At 38.7% G+C, this 21,821-nt stretch overlaps 1 protein-coding gene across 1 annotated transcript in view; it reads left to right on the forward strand.

The window, feature by feature from the left end:
• POLA1 (DNA polymerase alpha 1, catalytic subunit) overlaps positions 1-21,821 on the forward strand; it is a 320,208-nt gene that overhangs the window by 46,846 nt on the left and 251,541 nt on the right. The window contains exons 25-26 of the mRNA XM_079764678.1: positions 5,246-5,395; positions 5,775-5,897. Of these exons, the coding sequence (XP_079620804.1) occupies positions 5,246-5,395; positions 5,775-5,897 (273 nt within the window). The remainder of the gene's footprint in view (positions 1-5,245; positions 5,396-5,774; positions 5,898-21,821) is intronic.

Raw genomic sequence — 21,821 nt, forward strand, 5'->3', positions numbered from 1 at the left:
TGGTAGACGCTTTGTCTTTTAGTTGTATTTTTGAAATTGTTGTGCGTGGCGGCAGTTTAGTTGTTTAACTTTGCCGCCATCTTTGTTTCTTCTCCAGCATATTGTTTTCAAGATTCATTCGTATTGTAGCATGTATTAGTACTTCATTCCTTCTTATTGCTGAATATTTCATTGTATGGAAGTGGTATATCACATTTTGTTTGTTTTAGAGTCATCTTCTCAATTTATGCAAAATGGCTGCTGGGATTTTGATAGGAATTGTATTGGATCTGTAGATCAGTTTGGGGAATATTGTCTTAAGAATGTTAAATCTTCCATTTATTTAGATATGTAATTTCTTTCAGTGATGTTTTCTAGTTTTCAGTGTATAAGTCTTGCACTTATTAAAATTAAATTTATTCGTGAGTATTTTATCCTTTTTGATGGTATTATAAATGAAATTGTTTTTCTTAATTTTAAGATTTGTTTATTGCTAATATATAGAAAAATAACAGCTGCACTCATGTATTAGTTCTAATAGTTTTGTGGATTTTTTAGGATTTTTTGTATATATGATCATGTCATCTGTGAATAAAGTTCATTTAATTCTTTCCTATTTGGATTCCTTATATTTCTTTTCCTTGCCTAATTCCCCTAACTAGAACCTCCAGTATAATGTTAAATAGAAGTGCAAGAGCAGGCACCCATGTCTTGTTTCTGATCTTTGGTGACAGCATCTAATCTTTCATCATTAAGTATGATGCTAGCTGTAGGTTTCCCATCGATGTCCTTTATAAGGTTGAGGAAGTTCCCTTCTGTTCCTAGTTCATTCTAGTTTATTGAGCGTTTTATCATAAAAGGGTATTGTACCAATCTGCATTTCTGGGATAAGTCCCACTTGTTCTTGGCATAAAATCTTTTTTTTATATCTTGCTGGATTCTATTTATTAGTATTTTGTTGAGTTTTTGTCTGGATTCATAAGTGCTGTTAGTGTGTAGTCTTTTCTTCTGTCTTTGGTTTTGGTATTAGGTTACTACTGGTCTGATAGAATGAGTTGGGAAGTAATCCCTCCTTTTCTGTATTTTGGGCTTGTTTGTGAGGAATTTGTGTTAATTATTTAAATATTTGGTAGAATTCACTAGTGAAAATTATCCGGTCTTAACACTTCTTTTTTTGATTACTAATTCAATCTATTGTTATAGGTCTTTTCAGATTTTCTATTTTCCCTTCAGTCAGTTTCAGCTGTTTGTGTCTTTCTAGGAATTTGTCCATTTCATGTAGGTTATCTAATTTATTGGCATATAATTGTTTATAGTATTCTTTTAAAATCATTGCTATTTAAGTTCAGTAGGGATGTTCCCTCTTTTATTCCTGATTTTAGTAATTTGAGTGTTCTTTTTTCTTTGTCAATATAGCCAAAGTTTGTTAATTTTATTGGTCTTTTCAATGAAGCACCTTTGGTTTCCTTGATTTTTCTATTGCTTTTTTTAATTCTCTATTTCATTCATTTCTGCTGTAATCTTTATTCTTTTCTCTGCTTTCTTTGGTTTAGTTTGCCGTTTTTCTAGTGTCTTACGGTGGAAGTTTAGGTTATAGATTTCAGATTGTCTCTTGTAATATAAATATACACAATTATAAATTTTCCTACAAGCACTGCTTTAGCTTCATCCATGAGTTTTGGTATATCACATTTGCCTTTTCATAGTCAGTCCCATTTCCCCTATGTCAACCATTGATCTGACTTCTATCACCATAGTTTAATCTTGCCTGTCCTAAAATTCATGTAAATAGAGAGATACAGTATGTACTCTTTTGTGTCTGGCTTTTTTGTTCAACATATTGTTTTTGAGCTTCATCCAGTGGTTCTTTCCTTTCTATTGCTGAGGAATATTCCACACTTTATTCTCCTGAGATGAGTGTTGGATTGACTTCAGTTTTTGGCTATCCTATCTAATAATAGACAAATATGCAAATTGACCATACCTCCGACACACCCACAAGCCGCGCCCACCATCCAATCAGAGCGAGTATGAAAATTAACTCAAACCAAGATGGCTACAGCCACAGAGAGCAAGGTTTCCTAGGTAACAGAGGAAGCCAAGCTTTCCGCCTGCCCTTGCCAGGCCTAAGCCTCCACTCAAGCTACAAAGTTTCAATTATAGAAGGTAAACAAATTCAAACAAATGGCGGCAGAATGGAGCTTGAGAGAGCAGGCCAGGGTTGCCCCCAGCAACAGGGGAAGCAAAGCTTTCCGCACACCCTGGCCGGGCCCACCCGCTTAAGGCAACAAAGTTTCAATTATAACCCCAACACAAATGGCTGCCGGCCACGGAGGGAGCCCCAGGCTTGGCTCTGCTCCAGGCTACAAAGTTTCAATTGTAGAAGGAAAATAAATTCCAGATACCAGGGCCTCTGCTTGGGTTGCCAGGGGGCGTGGCCGGCCTGAAAACCACCACAGGCCCCTCGCTCAGGCTGCCCCATACCCCAAGGGAACCCCCACCTGATCTGGGACGCCCTTCAGGGCAAACCAGCTGGCCCCCACCCCTGTACCAGGCCTCTATCCTATCTAATAAAAGAGTAATATGCAGATTGATCATCACTGCAACACACAATATAGCTGCCCCCATGTGGTCAAAGATCCTGCCCCCATGTGGACACAAGATGGCCACCACAAGGTGGCCAGCAGGAGAGGGCAGTTGGGAGGCACCTGGCCTGCAAGGGAGGGCAGTTGAGAGGGACCAGGCCTGCAAGGGAGGGCAGTTGGAGGTGATCAACCCTGCAGGAGAGGGCAGTTAGTAGTGACCAGGCCGGCAGAGGAAGGAAGTTGGGGCAAAAAGGCTGGCAGGGGAGTGGTTAGGGGGTGATCAGGCTGGCAGGCAGAAGCAGTTAGGGGCAATCAGGAAGGCAGGCAGGCAAGCAGTTGGGAGCCAGCAGTCCTGGATTGTGAGAGGGATGTCCGACTGCCCGTTTAGGCCCGATCCCAGGAGAGGGTACAGGCTGGGCTGAGGGACAACCCCCCTCCGTGCACGAATTTCGTGCATCGGGCCTCTAGTTAGTAATAAAGCTGCTGTGAATATTCTTGTATGGATCTTTTTGTGGATTTGTGCTTTTATTTTTGGTGGGGTCAATACTTATGGAGTGAATTTGCTGTTTTAGGGCAAGTATATGTTTAATATTATAAGAACCTGTCATACTGTTTTCCTAAGTAGTTGTACCATTTCACACTCCTACCATCTATGTGTGCGAGTTGTTCTCCATCTTCTTCAACACTTGTTATTTTCAATCTTACAAATTTTGTCTATGCAAGCATTGCCTTAATGATTCTACTCACTAAATAGCCCTTTTTAAATAATCTTTTTTAATTCTCTCACATGGATTTTAATCTAACCAGTGATCCTTCAGTCAACAGTTTTATATAGGGCTTAATAATTTATATATAAAGCTTATACAATTAACTTTCAGTAGGGAAATTGGTTAGATTTGATTCTCCAGCAGTAAAAGATATAAATTAACATACTACCTTGTATATTGTTTTTCTCTGCTTCTTTGTGCATGTGGCAGATGTCTGTTTGCCCGCCAGCTCCTGAACTTACATTTCTTTTTAGTTCTATCCACATGCTTGGGAGCTGTTTCTCAGTCCCTGTTCCATCTTCCCAGAAGAGAGAATCTTATAGGCTTGCCTCGCCCTCCTGGTCCCATCAGTTGTGACCACAGGAGTGGGTTCTTTAGTACAAACATGGGTACTAAGAATGGGCCTTCCTATGGGACTAGAGTATAATTTTACAGAGAAGGATTAGGTAGACATTCTCAAAAGGTAGTAGCTGCATTTCCTGCAACTGTGTCAGCATTGTGACAATTTTCATTATCTAGCATTCTCCCCCCCCCCACCACCCTGTTTTATTTGAATTTTCCATTTTGGATTCTGGATATATAATGGAATGATTTCAGAGTTCAAAGGGAACTTAGAGGTACTCTACAAAATACTATACATGTAGAAATTTAGAGGTTCTCATTTTCCTGTACAGTCAGTCATTTGGTCTTCAGAACAGCTAGTGCCACACTGGTAGTGGCAGTAGAGCCGGGCATGGATTATAAATTTCCTGACTCTAAATCCTTTCAGTTTAGTTTTTATCTGACCGCCATAGATGCTGTAAATAGATTGGAATATACCAAGATCTCTTTAATAGGTTTGTTACCATCTTTTGCTGTATTGGAAAGCAATAAGTCCCTATTACTATTGTAAGATTGTTCATTGGAAGATACTGATCTTTATAAAATTAGATACTTTGTAAAAGCTGGGTTATCAAGTGGCATCGACTTGACATACTTTAAGCCAAGAGGTTTATTTTTAATTCTGAATCTTTGAAAGGGCAAATTTGTCTGACTTTTCTTTGCAGTCTATTAATGGAATTAATGGAAGTTTGAGAGAAATGGTTTAATGCTTTCCCTGCTTTTTTTTTTTTGCTATAAATTATAATATAAGAAGACTACTGGCTGCTTTTCTAGAATGTTGCTATTCTTTTACTGATTGCAAAGCAATTTATAGATAAAAGGTACTACATATATGCTAAGGAATATATACGGGGTGGGAAAAAGTAGGTTTACAGTTGTTCGTATGGAAAATAATACAATAATAAATAATACAAGAATAAACTGTGTTTCTCGTACTCAAAACTGTAAAACTACTTTTGACCACCCATGTATGTATTAATTTTTAGAAATGTCATGACCTATTTAAATATGCGTTCCATATTCTTGAAAAGAAATTTTCTAATTTAGTATTTAGACTTTTATTTTTGTGTCTAAAACGTTTATAGCATTTGCTATGATTTTCCATAGTTTTAAAAATTTTATGGCATTTTGTTTGGTACTATACATGACTTAAAACAGTAGTTTCATTGCTGTTTTTTTTTTAAATCCTAAGAATATCTCTTACTGTTTTTATTTTAAAAACAGTTTCCCCAAACATGTTTCTGCCCAATCTTGTTGAAGAGAGGAGAGGAGCATGTGTAAAAATTCACTCCTTTAAATGATATCTACTGTATCAATGCCTAGAGGGGTGGGAGGTACTGGGCAGTATTGACTTGTTCTGCTGCAACCCTCTCAGCTTTTTCTTTACCACCCATGCATTATTGACCCTTACTGTACAATGTATAAGAAAGTACTTTTCAACATGTGATCAGGGGGTAAAGCTCCCACAAAATGATTTAGAAATTTATTTAATGAAAGTTGATTTGCCTGAGATTTCTGTTGTGTGTTCACCAGGATGAAGAACAAGAACAGATCCCTGAGCTGCCAGATCCAAGCTTAGAAATGGGCATTTTGCCCAGAGAGATCCGGAAACTGGTAGAGCGGAGAAAACAAGTCAAACAGCTAATGAAGCAGCAAGATTTAAATCCAGACCTTGTTCTTCAGGTATCACTTTTCAACTAAGAGACATCTGAGTGACAGTATCAGCTTTCAGAAATTGATTATCTGGGAGTGATTTAATATGATGCTGTGGGCAAATGTATGTGCCGGTTTTACATTTGTGGGTAGGAAACCATTCAAAAGCACACTAGATCGCCTCAAAGTGGAAGGTACTTCTATCTGCAAAGCTGTATCTGAGGAAGATCCTTCTGATTTCAGGAGTTTTGGGGTCTCTGGGAGGATAGGTTGGGTGTGTTAAGAGTTCTTTTTTTTTTTCAGGGATATTGAGGGTTTCTTGTCACTGGTCATCTAGAAAGACTTGTAATGTAATGCTTACGCATTTGCCAATATTATTGTTTGTCTTTTGTTCTTGTGTGGTCTGCAGTATGACATTCGACAGAAGGCTTTGAAGCTCACGGCAAACAGTATGTACGGCTGCCTGGGATTTTTCTACAGCAGATTTTACGCCAAACCACTGGCTGCTTTGGTGACGTACAAAGGAAGGGAGGTAAATAGTGTAATATCACATCTCTAAAAATGAGAGTATTTTTTTAAATCTTCTTTTGACTTTGAGAGTATTTTTACCTATATAATAATGTGGGAGAACCAGCTTGTTACCTAGTTATACAGCTTCAGGTACCCCCTTTTCAGGACAAATTTGAGAGAGATGGGCTTTTAGGTAAGGATACATTCATTCATTAAGAGTGTGTGTGTGTGTGTGTGTGTGTGTGTGTGTGTGTGTGTGTGTTTATTTATTGAGTGTCTACTACGTGCCAGACATTGTTCTAGGCACTGGGGTAGAGTGTCGAGCAAGATATAAAAGATCCCTGCCCCTACATCCTGAGGCTCACATTCTACCAGGGTAGGGGGTGTACCAGTAAAGGGGCATGTGGTGGGGACTTTGATGGGGAGAGGATAGTTTGGGAAAACAGACTGTAAATAAGTGAATAAATAAATACAAAAATGACTGAGAGACTGTGATAGAAGTAAATGCTGTGCATATAATAAAACAAGGTGGCTGTTAAGATGGCTAGTTTAGATTGATTAGGGAAAGATCCTTTAGGAGGTAACAAGAATGAGGCCTAAGTGACATAAGGGAGCTAGTTATTTTTTCTGGCGTGTTAGCTCAGAGTGTGGGGGAAAGGAAAAAATCAAGGAGGATGCCTTTGTTTTTGTCTTCTAGCTGGCTAGCTAGTGGACCCATTTCCTAAGATGGAGAAATCTAGGGGAGAGGGATTAAGAGTTCTGTCTTGGCTGTGTTACCTTTGAGATTTATAAAGATCTCGGCATATTAAGTAAGTAGTCAGTTGAATATAGAATTCCACCATTCCAGGAATATATCAAGACTCAAGTTATAGATTGAGAGTTATTGGCTTTATTTTATTTTATTTTTTGAATTTATTGGGATGACATTCGTTTGCAAAACCATACAGGTTTCAAGTGTACAACTCAATAAAACATCACCTGTACACTGTATCGTGCGCCCATAGCCTTAAGCAAAGTCTTTTTCTGTCCCCATTTTCCCCCTCCTTGCCCATCGCCACCTAGCCCTCACCCCCCATTCCCTCTGGCTATCACCACACTGCTGTCTACGTCTCTGTGTCATATATACATATGTGGTTTTTTTTTTTTGTTTTTTGCTTAATCCCTTCACTTTTCATCCAGTCTCCCAACCCCCATCCCCTCTGGCAGAGAGTTATTGGCTTTAGAAAGATGGGCCAGATAACAAAGAGATTTGAGGTACTTTCACTTGGTAGAGACTATAAGCTCCATCTGGTTTAGCAATTTGTAAAAGAATAGTTACATTAAATATTAATTCCTTTTACCTATAGTAAACTATTGATTCCAGTCAGTGGATTTAAGACTATCAGTCTTAAGAAGGTAGTGGCTGTGGACAGAAGGCTTGTGTTGGGAGTCTGGACTAAGAATACTCTAGAGTAGGGGTTGGCAAACTACGGCCCATGGCCCAAATCCAGCTTGCCATCTAATTTTGTAAATTTTTATTGGATCACAGCCATGCTCATTCGTTTATGTATTGTCTGTGGCTGCTTTCGTGCTACATCAGCAGAGCTGAGTAGGCAAGATAGAGACAAGGCCCGCAAAGCCTAAAATATTTACTTTCTGGCTCATTTTTTATTTTTACTTTTTGTTATCTCATCTGAGGATATTTTTTCCATTGATTTTTAGAGAGAGTGGAAGGGAGGAGAGAGAGAGAAACAGAGAGAGACACAGAGAGAGCAACATTGATGTGAGAGAGATACATTGATTGGTTGCCTCCCGCACTCACCCCTATCAAACCTGCAACCTAGGTACCTGTCCTTGACTGTACCTTTGACTGGGAATTGAACCTGTGACCCTTGGGTGCACAGGCTGATGTTCTGTCCACTGAGCCCTCTGGCCCTTTTCAGAAAAAAAAAGTTTGCCTACCCTGCTTCAGAGTCTAGACCAGCACTGTTCAATAGAACTTTGAGATGATGAAAATGTTCTCCATCTGCACTATGCAGTGCAATAGCTGCCAGCCACAGTGGCTAGTGAGCACTGACTTTCGGCTAGTGCCACCTAGCTGAAGAACTAGATTTTAAGTTTTATTTAATTATAATTATAATAAATTTAACTTTAAATAGCCACATGTGCCAGTGGCTGTTATGGTGGGTAGCACAGATCTAGATGGTATGAAACAAACAGGATGTTCAGGGCTGCTCTTCTGTTGACAGTCCTATCTCGGAGACTTGGCTTAGGGCCCAGGGAGGAAGGGCAAAACATGTATTGGACACCAGCAACATGTGAGTTTTCGGATGCATTATTTCATTAAAACCCACAAGAATCCATTGAACACAGATAATAATGTTTCCATTTTGTAGATGAGAACGATCAACTCAAAGAGGTGCAGCCTAATAAGTAACTATTTTGAATTGGAATCTATATCTTCCTGACTGTAAGGCTTTTACATCATTAGGGTTGTCTGCCCCATCTCAGGGTGTCTTTCATAACTGTGCTTCTGCTTTATATTCTACCTCTTATTCCTGGAAGATCATCTTTTTTGGTACACATCTCAAGACAAAGGTCTTTTTTACATGAGAAGATAGAAGTGTTTTAGGGGCTAGTTGAAGTGAAGGAAGGATGTTTCAATTTTTTAGGCTAAGTTTATTTTAACATTATTTAAATTTTATTTCTGTATATGTATCCAGTGGCTTCTGATAGAATACAACCTTATTTTTGTATTAGGAAATGCACTCACTATGCCCCAACTGGGTGATAATACATGGGTTGAGTATTGAGATTGGATCAAGGTTACTCTTAAGTTTCTCACAAGAGGCAATAGTTGACAATTTACTCCCTTGGAGAGTGCCTCTTGCTGATGGGAAATCCCTGTTGTTACATTTTCTGCATTGGATCAGAAATCCACAAGCTTAAAAGGGCACTGTTGATAATGATAAGCCCCAAATTTGTCCAGTGATCTACCCCGCTCCCTTAATCCACTGTACTTTAAGGGCAATATTTTCATTTAGTTGTATTTTTAATAGGGAGTTTAAACTCAGTTTTTATTTTTCTGTTGTATAAAATATAACAATAACAAATCTTAATAAATAAACTATAAAAAAACCCTGCTTTCCCCACTAAAAAAACAAAGAATTTCAGACACATCTTGAAATAAGTATATGCGATTTAAATTCTTGGTTTCTACTTTCCCCTTTTCCCTTTGCTCCTTCCCACAAATAATAAAAACTGGAAAGTGGACCTTTAAAGTCATGTGAGGTTAATGAGGAATAATAGTGATATAGTTGCTCTCTGGAAATCTTATTCTAGAAGAAGATTCAAAGCAATTTACAGAGATTATTTCCTAAAATAAAAAGGATTGTTAGAATGTTGGTGATAATTATTAGCACTGGCAGAATGAAATATTATAGGTGATAATCTGTCTTTGGGTTTACTAGCATTTTCTGTATATGCTATTAGGCCTTTGTGAGTTCAAGCATCTCTTGATTATTAGAGAAGTAGGAAGAGTGATGTGTAAAATGAGAGTCAGTTTGCTGAGATTTTGGAATACCTTGTAACTTTTTCAAACTGGTCTTTTTTGTAATAAGATGGAGGGACAAAATTAATATAGTAACTTGAAGTTGTTTCCTTTTAAAGTCCTGGTAGGATAAATTAGAGTAAGGTTCAAGTGGAAATTAATGAGAATGACACCTGGTAGCATGTCCTCTGAAAAGATTATAAAATTTTTGCATTGAATATGGATTAACACACAGTTTTCGGAGGCCTTGAAATGTCACTCCCTTTTTATTTTTAATCTATTTTGTGTGTGCTCAGTTTTGTCAGAATCATGCAGCTTTGGCTCTGGTGACCTAATAATTTCTGTAATCAAATGTATTATGGCTGCTAGAGTATTAGGAGTAATTACTGATTGTACTCTTAAAAACAGGTTTATAATAAAAATGCTAACAGTTGTGTCAAATGGACATCAATATTGTCTTTTCCCAAGTGTGATATTTCACACTTAAACTCTTCTATGATTTTTAATTGCTTGGTGGTAAAGGATTTAGTAATGGTTAAGGAATTGTATGAGGGACCTCACAACATGCAAGTTATTTTAAAAAAGAAAGAAATTGAGGTTTCCATAGAAGTGATGTAGAAACTTAGTTTACAGACACTCAAAAGTTAATCTATGTAAATACCATCTGTATTTATGTGTATTCTCAATGTATGTATAGAGAGACAAAGAAAAATATTGGGCAAGTTGATAGCACTAAGTGGACATATATATACATATATATATTTTTATTCATTTTTTCTTTCTTTATTGATCATAACCAATGGACACAGACACCAGGGGGGTGGGGGGGCAATGGGGAGATAAGGACACATATGTAATACTTAATCAATAAAGTGGACATATATTTTGAACCTAGAAAACAACGGACTCAGTTGTCAAGTGACTGGTGTGGTAATTGAAGTGATTGTTCACTAGATGGCGATAGACACCCTGAGATCATTAATCAATTAAGGGCTTTATTCTGTGAACAATATAGTGAAGACCATTTAGTGACACAAATCTGTCCAAATTTTTGACTTTTATTAATTTTGAAACTATTAATAAAGGCTGTCACTGGACCAGAGGATTGTGATAGTCTAATCTATTTAGTGTTTTAAAAAATGGTTTTTGAATCCTAAGTTTTATTGGTAAGAACAATCATTTAATGTATCATAGCAAGCTAATTCTTCTGTCAAATAGCTAAATTTACACTTCTGGCCATGGGGCTACAATACATGACTCCTTTGGTCACAGTATCAGTATAAAGAGAATTGAAAAGATTTATTTTTTAAATCCTCACCCAAGGATATGTTTTTATTGATTTGAAAGAGAGAGGAAGAGGGAGAGAGAGAGAGAAAGAGAAACATTGATTTGAGTGAGAAGAGTTGATCCGTTGCCTTCTGTAAGTGCCCCAACTGGGGATCGAACCCGCAACCTTTTTTAGTGGTACTGAAGGACGTTCCAACCAACTAAGCCATCAGACCAGGGCAAAATGATTTTGATACATAATTTTGCCTCTTTGAATTTGTTGGGGTTTTCTGAGGAATTTTAAACTTACTCTATACTTACAAGCATACTTATTGCATAATCCTTAGTATAATGGTAATATTTGTCTTTATGGAATAATGAGTACTTATTGATGTTGGTATTGTTTTATTTCTGCACTCTGTTATTTCTGTGCCCTTGAGAAAATGACTTTTAGTCTGAAATTTTTTATTGCATTTTAAAATAAACGTAGGCTCTAAGGTTTGGGTGTAGAGCTCATGCATTTTCATTTTCTCATCCAGTAGGCTGAAATGAGACTTTTGCTAGCCTGCCTGCCAACCAGTTGTAGACTGCCTACCTTTCAGTTGTGTTCAGAGCTGGAATTTGTACATTTAGAAAATGTATCCAAATCACCACATGAACACATTGCAGTCTGGGCAAGCCTTCCTGGGAGTCTCTTGGTGATGTGCTAGCACCTGTCAGGAGCCTTTGGGAATGACCCTGGGATGTTGGGGGGTGGGGGGTTAGCCTTTGTTGGTGTCAGTGGCAAAAGGGACTGAGTGAAGATGGAGAATCTTACACATAAGTGTTAAGGATGTCTTTCATCCTTATCTGGAAATAACCCAAATTTTCACTTTTCCAATCTTTTTTCTTCAAAAACCCTTTCCTCCCCACCCTCACTGATTTCTTTCTTGTCTTCCTCAGAAGTAACTGCTCTCTCGGGGTTGGTTTTGTCCTTTTGCTCATCATTTTTCACTTTTACAATAAACGTGTGCCTATACACGTGGTGCATTAAAAGTTATTACCATTTCTGTGTTGTGCTATATATTATTTTGCAGTTTGCCAAAAACAAAGAGTAGGGAGAGAACCACATTTTAGGTATATCCATGTTGATACATTTTTAGATTTCATTTATTCATGTTATCTATTCTATAATATATCAGTGAATACATTCAACACAGCATATTTTTATTCTGCCATTGTCCACATTTTCAGGTTTCCAAGTTTTCACTTGTTTTAGTTTTTTTGCTATTACTAACAGTGTTGCAGTAGACAGTGCCACATATGCAAGAGTTTCTGTAGTGTGTTACTAGGCATGGAGTTATATAGCACATCCACAAGAAGCATATGATGTTGATTAGAGCGATCATTTAATTTATCATAGGAAGCTAAATCTTTCAAATTGCTAAATTCATATCCATGACCATGGGGCTACAATACTTGACTCCCTCAGTTACCATATTAGAGGTTAATTTAAAAATAAATCGGAGGAGAGGATATCCAAGGTGGTGGAGTATGTGAAAGCTACACTCACCTCTTCCCATGACCACATCACAATTCCAACTAAATTATAGAAAAATAGGTCAGCAATGATTTCGATGCATAATTTTATTGCTTCGAATTTATTTTTCTATTGAGGGGTTTTAAACTTCTTCTCTACTTGTAAACATATTTATTGCATACCAGTGCTTCATATTCTTGTTAGCACTTTGTTATTATCAGAGTTTTTAATTTTTGCCATTCTCATGAGTGTGAAATGGTATCTCATTGTGATTTTAATTTACATTTCTCTGTCAGTTAAGTTGAGCACTTTTTCATGTGTTTTAACTCTTCATTTTTTATGTGAATTGCTTGTATGCATATATGCTTTGTTTCATTGGGTTGTATGTCTCAGTATTTTTACTCAAAGTCTAATCCTTTCTTTGTCATTTGTGTTGTAACTACCTTTTAGTCTGTGGCTTATCCTTTAACTTTATTTGGGGTCTTTTACTGTGTAGAAGTTTTTAATTTTAATGCCAAATATTTGATTTTTTCATTCCTATGCACTATATGGTTTTTTTCCTTAAGAGATCTTTCCCTCCTCCAATGACATAGACATTCTCTCTTATTTTCTTCTAAAAGTTGCAGAGTTTGGCCTTTCTCATTCTTTAACCCTTTGCACTCGCTTGCTTTTTTCTCGATTCCTTTATTCTACTCGGGATTTAATTTTTTAAATACCCCAGATTTTACAAAGCGCGGCAGTAGAATAAAAAACTGGAGTTTCTTTTCATACAAACTTATTTATTTGGATTTTTTTATATTTCAAATTATTGATACATTCAATAACCGTCACACTTGACATCCGAGTGCAAAAGGTTAATCCTTCTGGAAATTATTTTTAGAGAGGGTATAAGTTAGGAATATAATTGTATTTGTCTGTTTGCTTCCATGTGGAGTTGTTGAATCTTTTCTTCTATTCCAGGGGTTGACAAGTTATAACCCACGGGCTTACTCCTATCCACCTTCTGCTTTGTTTTTTTTTTGTTTTTTTTTAATCCTCACACGAGGAGATGTTTTTTTTTCTTAATTTTAGAGAGAGAGGAAGGAAGAGAAACATTGATCGGTTGCCTCCCGTACGTGTTCCGAAGGGATTAAACCCACAACCTGGGTGTGTGCGTGCACTGACTGGGAATCGAACCTGCAACCTTTTGGTGTACGGGACAATGTTCCAATCGAGCCACCTGGCCCGGGCTCATCTGCCTATTTTCTTTTTTAATAAAATTTTATTGGGACACAGCCACACCCATTTGCATTTGTGCTGTGTTACAATGGCAGAGTTGATTAGTGGCCACAGACACTGAATAACCTACAAAGCCTAAAATAGGTACTTTCTGGTCCTTCACAGAAAAAGTTTGTGGACCACTGGTCTAAAAGAGAGTCATGTATAATAGAAAAGTCACTCTTGTTTTTAACAGCTTTAGTCAAAGTTGGTGAAAAATAAAGGAAATTACACTAAGGGAAGGAAAACATCTTTTGGACATTTAAAAAAATATATAGATTTTGATGTTTTACTTGTTCTTAGATTATCATATGAGAACTTCTCACAAGCCAAGTAGAGCCAAAAGAAGGTCTGAGTCCTCTAAAGTTGTATGCAGCATTTTCTTTTGTAATTTATTTATACCACATTTTATGTGTACTTTGGGAGGGTGGGGGAGAGGGCGTATAGCATTTAAGATTCTCAAAGGGGATTATGATACAAAAATTGTAAAGAACTGCTGCTTCTTATATTCCTTCTTTTGTAGTTTGAGGGAAAACTTTAGCCTTAAAAATGTATGTTTTTGTCACGTAAAACATGGCAGTGTGAAGAATTTTCTGGCCAGACCAGACCCATGGAAACTGTGTGGGTGGTAGGAGGAAAGAGTTCTAATTTTGTCTCCAGAATTTTAATAGCCACTATTAAAACTACTTTTAACTTCAGCTGACCTACTAACGTTTTTTTTTAGTATGAGAAGAGAATTTCTTTTAAGAATGAAATGTAGGTTTAATATATTTTTGCAGAATATGCTTGTTAAAAAAAAGCAATATCCTTTTTCAGTGATCACAGATTACTTGTCATTTTTGAAGTTGTTTGTATTATAAAATTTTAATCCAGAGAAACCTTTATCTCCTTTTTATTGTTGTATTTCAGGGATATTTGAGTTCTAAATTCTTTGCAGTTTTTCAAAACTGCTAACACATACTATTCAGCTTTTTAAACTCACATCCAGAATTTGTGGTAATGAGTTGAAATTCTTCATAGTACAAAATTTTTTATGACTTTTTCTTTTTTTCTTAATGAGTTATGGTTGACATATAACATTTTATTACTTTCAGGTGTATACATACTGATTTGATATTTGTATGCACTATGAGGTAATAATCACAATACTAGTTACCATTCATCACCATACTTCATACCACAAATTAATAGTTATTTTTGAGCTTAGGTTATTTTCATATATCTTTAATTCTGTAGAAACTCTTCTTTCCAGTCAAGTAAGTGATAGCTTAACTGCAGATCATGTATAATGATGAACTTTTACTATTAGCATCTACATTTTCTTGTCCATTTGTCTGTATCCTTTCTGAAAATTGATGAAAGTAATGTTGGTAAATATAAAGATAAGAAGAGGATTCACTAATTTGGAAATACTCCATGGAGGTCAGTCCAAATTATGATAATGCAGACATTCAATAATTCCAGAAAAATGTGAGGACAAAAATTTCGAGTATATAGAATAATTTATGCTTTGGTAATACAATGTTGCATCTAGAGAGAGAAATAAATGCGTTATACTTAGGCTTTCTTTGAATTACTCTACATACTTGGAAACATTGGTATATTTATTTCAAAATAGTCAGAACTTTAGACCTTTAAAATAAATTCAGAATGACCTTATCCTTCTTTCTTATTAGTTGGAAACTAGCACCTTGAAGAAGCCTGGACATCTGCCTCTGTGCTCTTTTGGAGTTTGGACATTGAAAGCTATAGATTTAGGAGGACACGAGGCGATTAATGTTAGATGTGGGCTGGGTCAAGTTCTGCCGGTGAAAGGAGCGGGGATTTGTGAGCCTATGAGAGCACTTCAACAAGGAGATATTTATGTACTTTCTTGTTTATTCATTCATATTTACAGAAGTTTTGCACTGGTTGCCTTATCTTTGTCTTACCTGAACTTTGGGGGATCCAAGGAAAAGCCCATTTGCCCTGATAATACAAGTTTTTGTCAAGAAGGAGAGCACCCTACATGCCTCCTTCACACACATTGCACCACTGGGTGTCAGTGGCAGGAAGAGGTGGGCCTGGGGCTCTGGGCTGGCCTCCCCCATCTTTCAGAATCTTCTTATTGCTAACCTTGAAACTGCCAGGGTTTATTTTGTTAAGGAAAGTGGAATTTTCTTATTCTCAATCCAAATTAGAGCCCTTTTAAAACCCACACATTGGCTGTTTTCTTACTAGGTTTTGGAACGAGTCTACATACACTAACAGGAACACTTAAAATTTTCTTTATTAGCAAAAACAAAAGAAAAGCCTACAGCTTCACATTGCTTCTGTATTCTTCAGTCTCTCCTTCCATTCAGTTTGTCAGGGATCACGTTGCATATGTTTTGGTGTTCCACTTGCAACCTAGGCCTGTGCCACACAGGTGGGTGCTTGTTTGCTGGAACTCCAGGGTCACGCTGGACTAGTAGTTTCCACAGGTATAGATGGGTGGGGGTGGAGGAGATGCATTTTAAAAAGAGGGTCTTGCTATTTAAGCCCATTTTGAGTTTATGAGAAATGGCCTGGATACTCAGAACAAGAAAAGGATAGTTTGTACAGTTCTACTGGGAACACTTATTTGGGAAGACAGGTGGCATTTTTGCCTCGATATTTTGCCCATTTAATTACTGAAACCTCTGGGAATGTGGCTGAGGATGAGGAGATAAATCCTATCAGACCGACCTTGTGTCAGCACCGTGCGTCTCTGCCGAGACAGATTAAGTTTAATTACTCTCACTCAAATAACATAAAGCAGGTCCTGGAAATCTCTTCCTTTCTTCCCAACCCTCACCAGAATGAGGGACTTTCTGTTAAACCCAAACTCATTTTTCTTTCTGCATATGTGAGCATCCTATATAAACCTGTTTTGGTGTATGTTTCTTTTTCACAAGCCGCGTGTTATTTGACAGGTGTTCTAAAGCTCCTTGCTTTGGCAATGGACCAAGATGACAGAGCAGTAATGATTTTGAAAGTGCCATTCCCTCCTTGTTAAGAGACAAAAAGAAAAGTGTGAATTTATTAACCACTACTCATCAGTGGCATAGAAATTGGCATAAGTTTTAATTGTCTGGTTCTATGGTTCTATAGTGTGTCTGCATAGGTAATTTCCTGGATGACACTGTTCTTAAGGAAAGGGGAAAATACCATATAACTTTTCTTTTTCCTCCCACGTCCTTTCCCCCTCTCCACAAATTGCAGACATAGATGGATTGAAGAGAAGGGATCACTAGAGAACCCAAATATTGACCTCTTCTTTGTTTTCTTTTTTTTCCCTTTCCTCTGCCAAGGTGATAGATTTGTGGGAGACATGGTCGCACCTGGCAACCTTGCAGATTTCCCATCCCCCAAATGGATCAGCTGCCTCAGTGTTTGAATTTGATGGTGTACAATGTGTCACCGCACTGTCTCCTCACTTAGCCGTTCTGGGCACATTTATTGCTAATTGGAAGAACCTGCTTTCGGCAGCCTGTGCCGTCTGGTGGCTTGAGCATTCTTTTCACAACAGTACAGTCACGTCCTTTAAAGACACAGGCATCTCAAATTTAAAAACAAAACAAGCTGGTGGGGTTTATTATGGCTCAGGACTGGTTAACTGAGGGAAGACTAATAGAATTAGTGCCTTCTGTTTGTATATCATCCTTTCAGTAGGCAGTGTGAGCCTGTGTCAATTCGCCGTATCATAAATACTGTGTTAAATTACAGTGAACTGAGTTTGGTAAGTCGTGGGAGTTTTGGAAGGTGGGGAGAATGGCTTTATGTATGTGTGTATGTGTTAAGAAGCTGTTTGATTTTAAGCCAGGGATTCCTGAGCCCTGTAGTCATCGCTTTAGACATCTTATACCTACTTTGAAATTGAGTGCCAGCGTCGGGTTGTACAGCTGTCCTTGTTTCCTTTTATTATTAATTTTTGTGGTTGAATTGGCTTGTGTCCCTTTCAAACTTGAATGTATTAAGACTCTCAAAATTTAAAACTTGTCTTTGAAAATAGATTCCCTCCCTCTTTTAAAAAGCCAAGTGAAATAAAATAGAACTAAAGTGAATCTCTACTTGCATTTTTAAAAGAACAACAGAGCATGAGTGATTTCCAGATATGGTTTATGTGCTTTATTTGGAATTACTAATTATTCTTTGCAGGTTTGGGTTTAGTGTTCTATTGCCTATTTTTTATTGGCTTTGTTGTTTTACATTTAACAAAAGGTTTGTTGTTTTGAGGCTAGTTATGAGATTTTTTTTGCCTCAGGGCTGAGAGTTGAGTGGGGATGGGAGTGGAGCAAAGATATTAGGTTTCTGTCATAATTTGGAGTGTCAGACATTTGGCTGTATTTATTTCAGGGGCTTTTCACCCCTGCTGACTTAACCACAGATTATATTTTCAGCCCTGTGCTGGATGGTGGTATGCCTTCTGCAGGCGGGGAGGAATGGGGGTGAGGAGGGGGCACTTGGGGAAAGGAATAAGCTCACAGACTATTAATAATGTGCATTGTTCTTAGGCCACATGTAACATTTCTGTGCTCTGGTCAACAGGATAGGGTGTTCTATTTAAATTGGACCACATGGCATGATGTGCTGGACAGCTGATAATTGAATCACAAGAAAAATCCGGGTATTTCTTCTTTAATGGTGTCTTGGCGGGGCAGAAAAAAAAACACACACACTTGTTTTCAGAAGATTGGCTTGGAGCAGGTGAATATATTTAGTTTGATTACTGATTCTTACCTCATAGCCAGAAAGTTTTTAAGTAATATTTGCTGAGTATGTACCATGGAGGGAAATGGAGACAAATGACATTGCTTGTGACCTGCAGGCTTGAGACGAAAGCCTTAGGTAACGATTCCAATAAAACTAGAGCTAGAGCTTGGGAGGCCAAACTCGTGATTACTTACTGGTAAGCAAGAGAAAACATCTTTAGTAGGCACACAAAACACACAGAAAACTGTGAGTGTGCTGGAGAAAGCTTGGACTGGAAACCAAGGATGCCATGCTCACTCATTTTCTTGTTTGCTTTGTGTGGCTTTGAGCAAGTCCGTCATTGGGAGCCTCTGTGTTTTCTCTTGTCAAAGGGTGCTAGGTGACAGTGATTACTGTTGAGCCCCAGTTACCAAGCACCTTAACGTAAGAAAGCCTGTACGTTACTATTTCTCCTGATAACCCAGAGGAAGCATTCTTGTGAGGTGCCAAGCCCCCAGGTGTTGGATATGGGGTTGGTGTATTGGGGGAAACAGTGATAAATTTATGTATTCAAGGGTCTTGTCCTCATGGAATTTTCAGTCTGGTAGGTGAGAGCCATTAAGCAAATAGTCAAATGAACGATCATGCCATTCCAAAAGAAAATAGGTACTAAGAAAAGGAACGGGAATTTCTGAGTGCTGATGACAAAGACCCTGTGAAGAATCAAAGCACCTAGACTGAAGAATCAGAGGTTTCCTGAGCCAGTGACACTAGAGGTGAGATCTGTAAAGTGTGCACTGGAGTTAGTTAGCTAAAGGGCTACAGTGCTAAGCACTACAGGGGGAGGGGGAGGACACGTGTAGAGATCCTGGGTAGGTGGAAGCATTATATGATCAAGGAACGGGAGGCTGCTGTAGCTGGAGTGTAGAAAGGAAGGAGAGAGTGATGGGAGGTGAGGCTGGAGAGTGGCCTTGTTGGTCGTATTGAGCAGCAGAGAACATTAGTGGGTTCTATGGGGGAGTGGTGGAGGGATTGGCTTCCATATGCATTTTGAGAAGATCATTCTGGCTGAGTGAGCTTGAGGGGTCAGAATAGATGAGGGGAATGATTTAGTAGGCTCTTATTAAAGTATTCCAGGCAAGTGATGGTGGTAGCTTGGCTGGTGTGATGGCAGTCAGAGGAGGGAGGATACAGACATGAGAGAGATCTAGTGGGGAAAAAAAAAGCAAAACTGGTGCTAGATTGGCTAGGGCTTAGAATAGCAAAAGTATCAAGAACAGCTCCTATCTGACTGAGCAGGTAGATGGACGGGGTGCCTTTCATTGAGGTGAAGAGCACCAGAAGATGACTGGGTTTGGGGCTCGGGAAAGGGAAGATGAGCAGTTTGACCTTGGACATGTTAATTTTGAGGGGGCAGGATATAAATTTGGGAGTTGTTGGTGTATTGAGGTAAATGAAGCCATCCACTTGGCTGAGATTACTTTGGGAGAGAGGAGAGTAGAAAGAGAAGGGTCTGTAGGGTCCAGTCTGAAGGATCTCCAGCATGATGGCTTGGTAGTGGAGGCTGGATTGAAAAAGTTGCCTGTAGGAAAGCCAGAAGGAGAAAAGTAGGAACACGCAGTGTGGCGGAAGAGCGTTTCGGTGGTGGTGGGGTGAGGTGGGGGGTGACTGTCAGAAAGAGACACTGATAGAAGTTTGAAAATTTTCCATTGAATTTTGGGACATGAAGGTGATGGTTGACTTTAGCTGGTGCTCTTCAAGTGCAGTGATGGTGGCAAGGCAGCATTGCAGTAGGGAGATATTGTAATTCTCCCCAGTGTATAGGTGAGGGATTCGAGACATGGAGAATAGCTTGTAAAACACCTCAACTGCGTGGCAGACCTGGATCCAGGCTAGGCCTGGCGTCCTTGCGCTCCTGCTCTCACCAGTCTCCCCACTACCTCCAGCACACTGGCTTCCCAGGTAAGTGCCAGGGAGGCGCCGCCTGGCTCTGCTTCTCCCTGAGCTGGCAGCCCGCTGACTGGTTATGTAACCCCTCTCAGCCTCAGCTTCCTCGTTTTTAATAATGGTAGCTAGCCAACAAGTTGTTGGGAAAATTAAATGAGATGTGTGTTAATGCCTTGTTAATAGTCATAATTAGCACTCAGTAAATGTTAGCTAAAAAAACAACAACAAGAAAACACCTCATGCTGTCATGTCTGTCTCTCAACCCATCTACATTTTTCTCTTGAATGCTTAATAGTCTACTCTAATAAAGCAAATTTGTATGCTCTTTGCCAAATTATTTTCTATTTTATGTTTTCCTTTTGCCGTTTCTTCTGCGTTTCCTGCCTTTGTCCACCTACACTAATTTCCGTGCTTTCTCTTTTAATCTTCCTCAAAGCTCACTTTCCCTGACTGATTTAACCTCTTTAGCATAATGACCTCAGCTTATATTTACATTCATTCATTTTTACTGAATGGATTTGGGGCCCTAAAGTTTTTTTCTTGTCCTTCAGCAGCATCTAATAGTGGGCACAATGGCAAACCAAGTATTTTTATAATATTAAAGAAATAATTGTCTTATCATTTCTTACCCCAGTCCTAAGATCCAGTTATTAGTAAGTCTTGTGAATCTTACCTTCAGAATAGATTCATCCATTTTTCTCCATTGCCACTGCTACCCCCTACTTAGTACAGGCCACCATTGTGTCTGGCCAGGATTACCACAGCAGCCTTCCTTTGGTGTCTCCCTTCTACAAAGCAGGTAGTCTATATTTTTAAAAAATATATTTTTAATGATTTCAGAGAGGAAGGGAGAGGGAGAGAGAGATAGAAACATCAATGATGAGAGAGTAGGGCTTGTCTCTTGCAGCCCCACATGGGATCGAACCTGCAATCCGGCATGTGCCCTAACTGGGAATTGAACTGTGACCTTCCTGGTTCATAGGTTGACCTTCAACCACTGAGCCACGCCGGCTGGGCAGCCTATATTTTTAACATGTGATTACATCATGTCATTTTCAGTGATTTCCCATCTCAGTTCACTTTGGCCTCCAAGGTCCTGTATACCAGGGGTCCTCAAACTTTTTAAACAGGGGGCCAGTTCACTGTCCCTCAGACCGTTGGAGGGCCGGACTATAGTTTAAAAAAAACTATGAACAAATTCCTATGCACACTGCACATATCTTATTTTGAAGTAAAAAAACAAAACGGCAAAAACACCTGCATGTGGCCCGCGGGCCGTAGTTTGAGGACGCCTGCTGTATACTAACCGATCCGCTGCCTTCCCAGCCCTGCTTTGGTCCAGCCTCATGGGCCACTGTTTTCTTTTAGTTCCACACACAGGTTCAGTCCTGTCCTTCCATATGGCCCTTGTGCATCTGGGCCCCGCTGCCTGGAACGCTCCTCCCAGGTTTGGTGGTGCAGGCCGACTGCATTTTTCTCTCTCTTCAAGTCTCAGCTTATATGATACTTTGGCGAGGCCTTTTCTGACTCTACTCCACCTCCACTTCTCATTTATAAATTAAAATTTATTTCCATTGTTTTTATAGAGTAAACTAACATAGCCATGTAGCTACTTCCCAGAACGAATACATGTTAAGATTTTGCCATCACTGCTTCAGATTTTCTTTAAATCAAAGAAAGCCTTGCAGTAATGTCCTCTCCGTGCGCTTCCCCAATCTCCTCCTTCCCTCTGCAGA

Source organism: Cnephaeus nilssonii (genome assembly GCF_951640355.1).
Source record: "Cnephaeus nilssonii genome assembly, chromosome: X".
NCBI classification, from domain to species: domain Eukaryota; kingdom Metazoa; phylum Chordata; class Mammalia; order Chiroptera; family Vespertilionidae; genus Cnephaeus; species Cnephaeus nilssonii.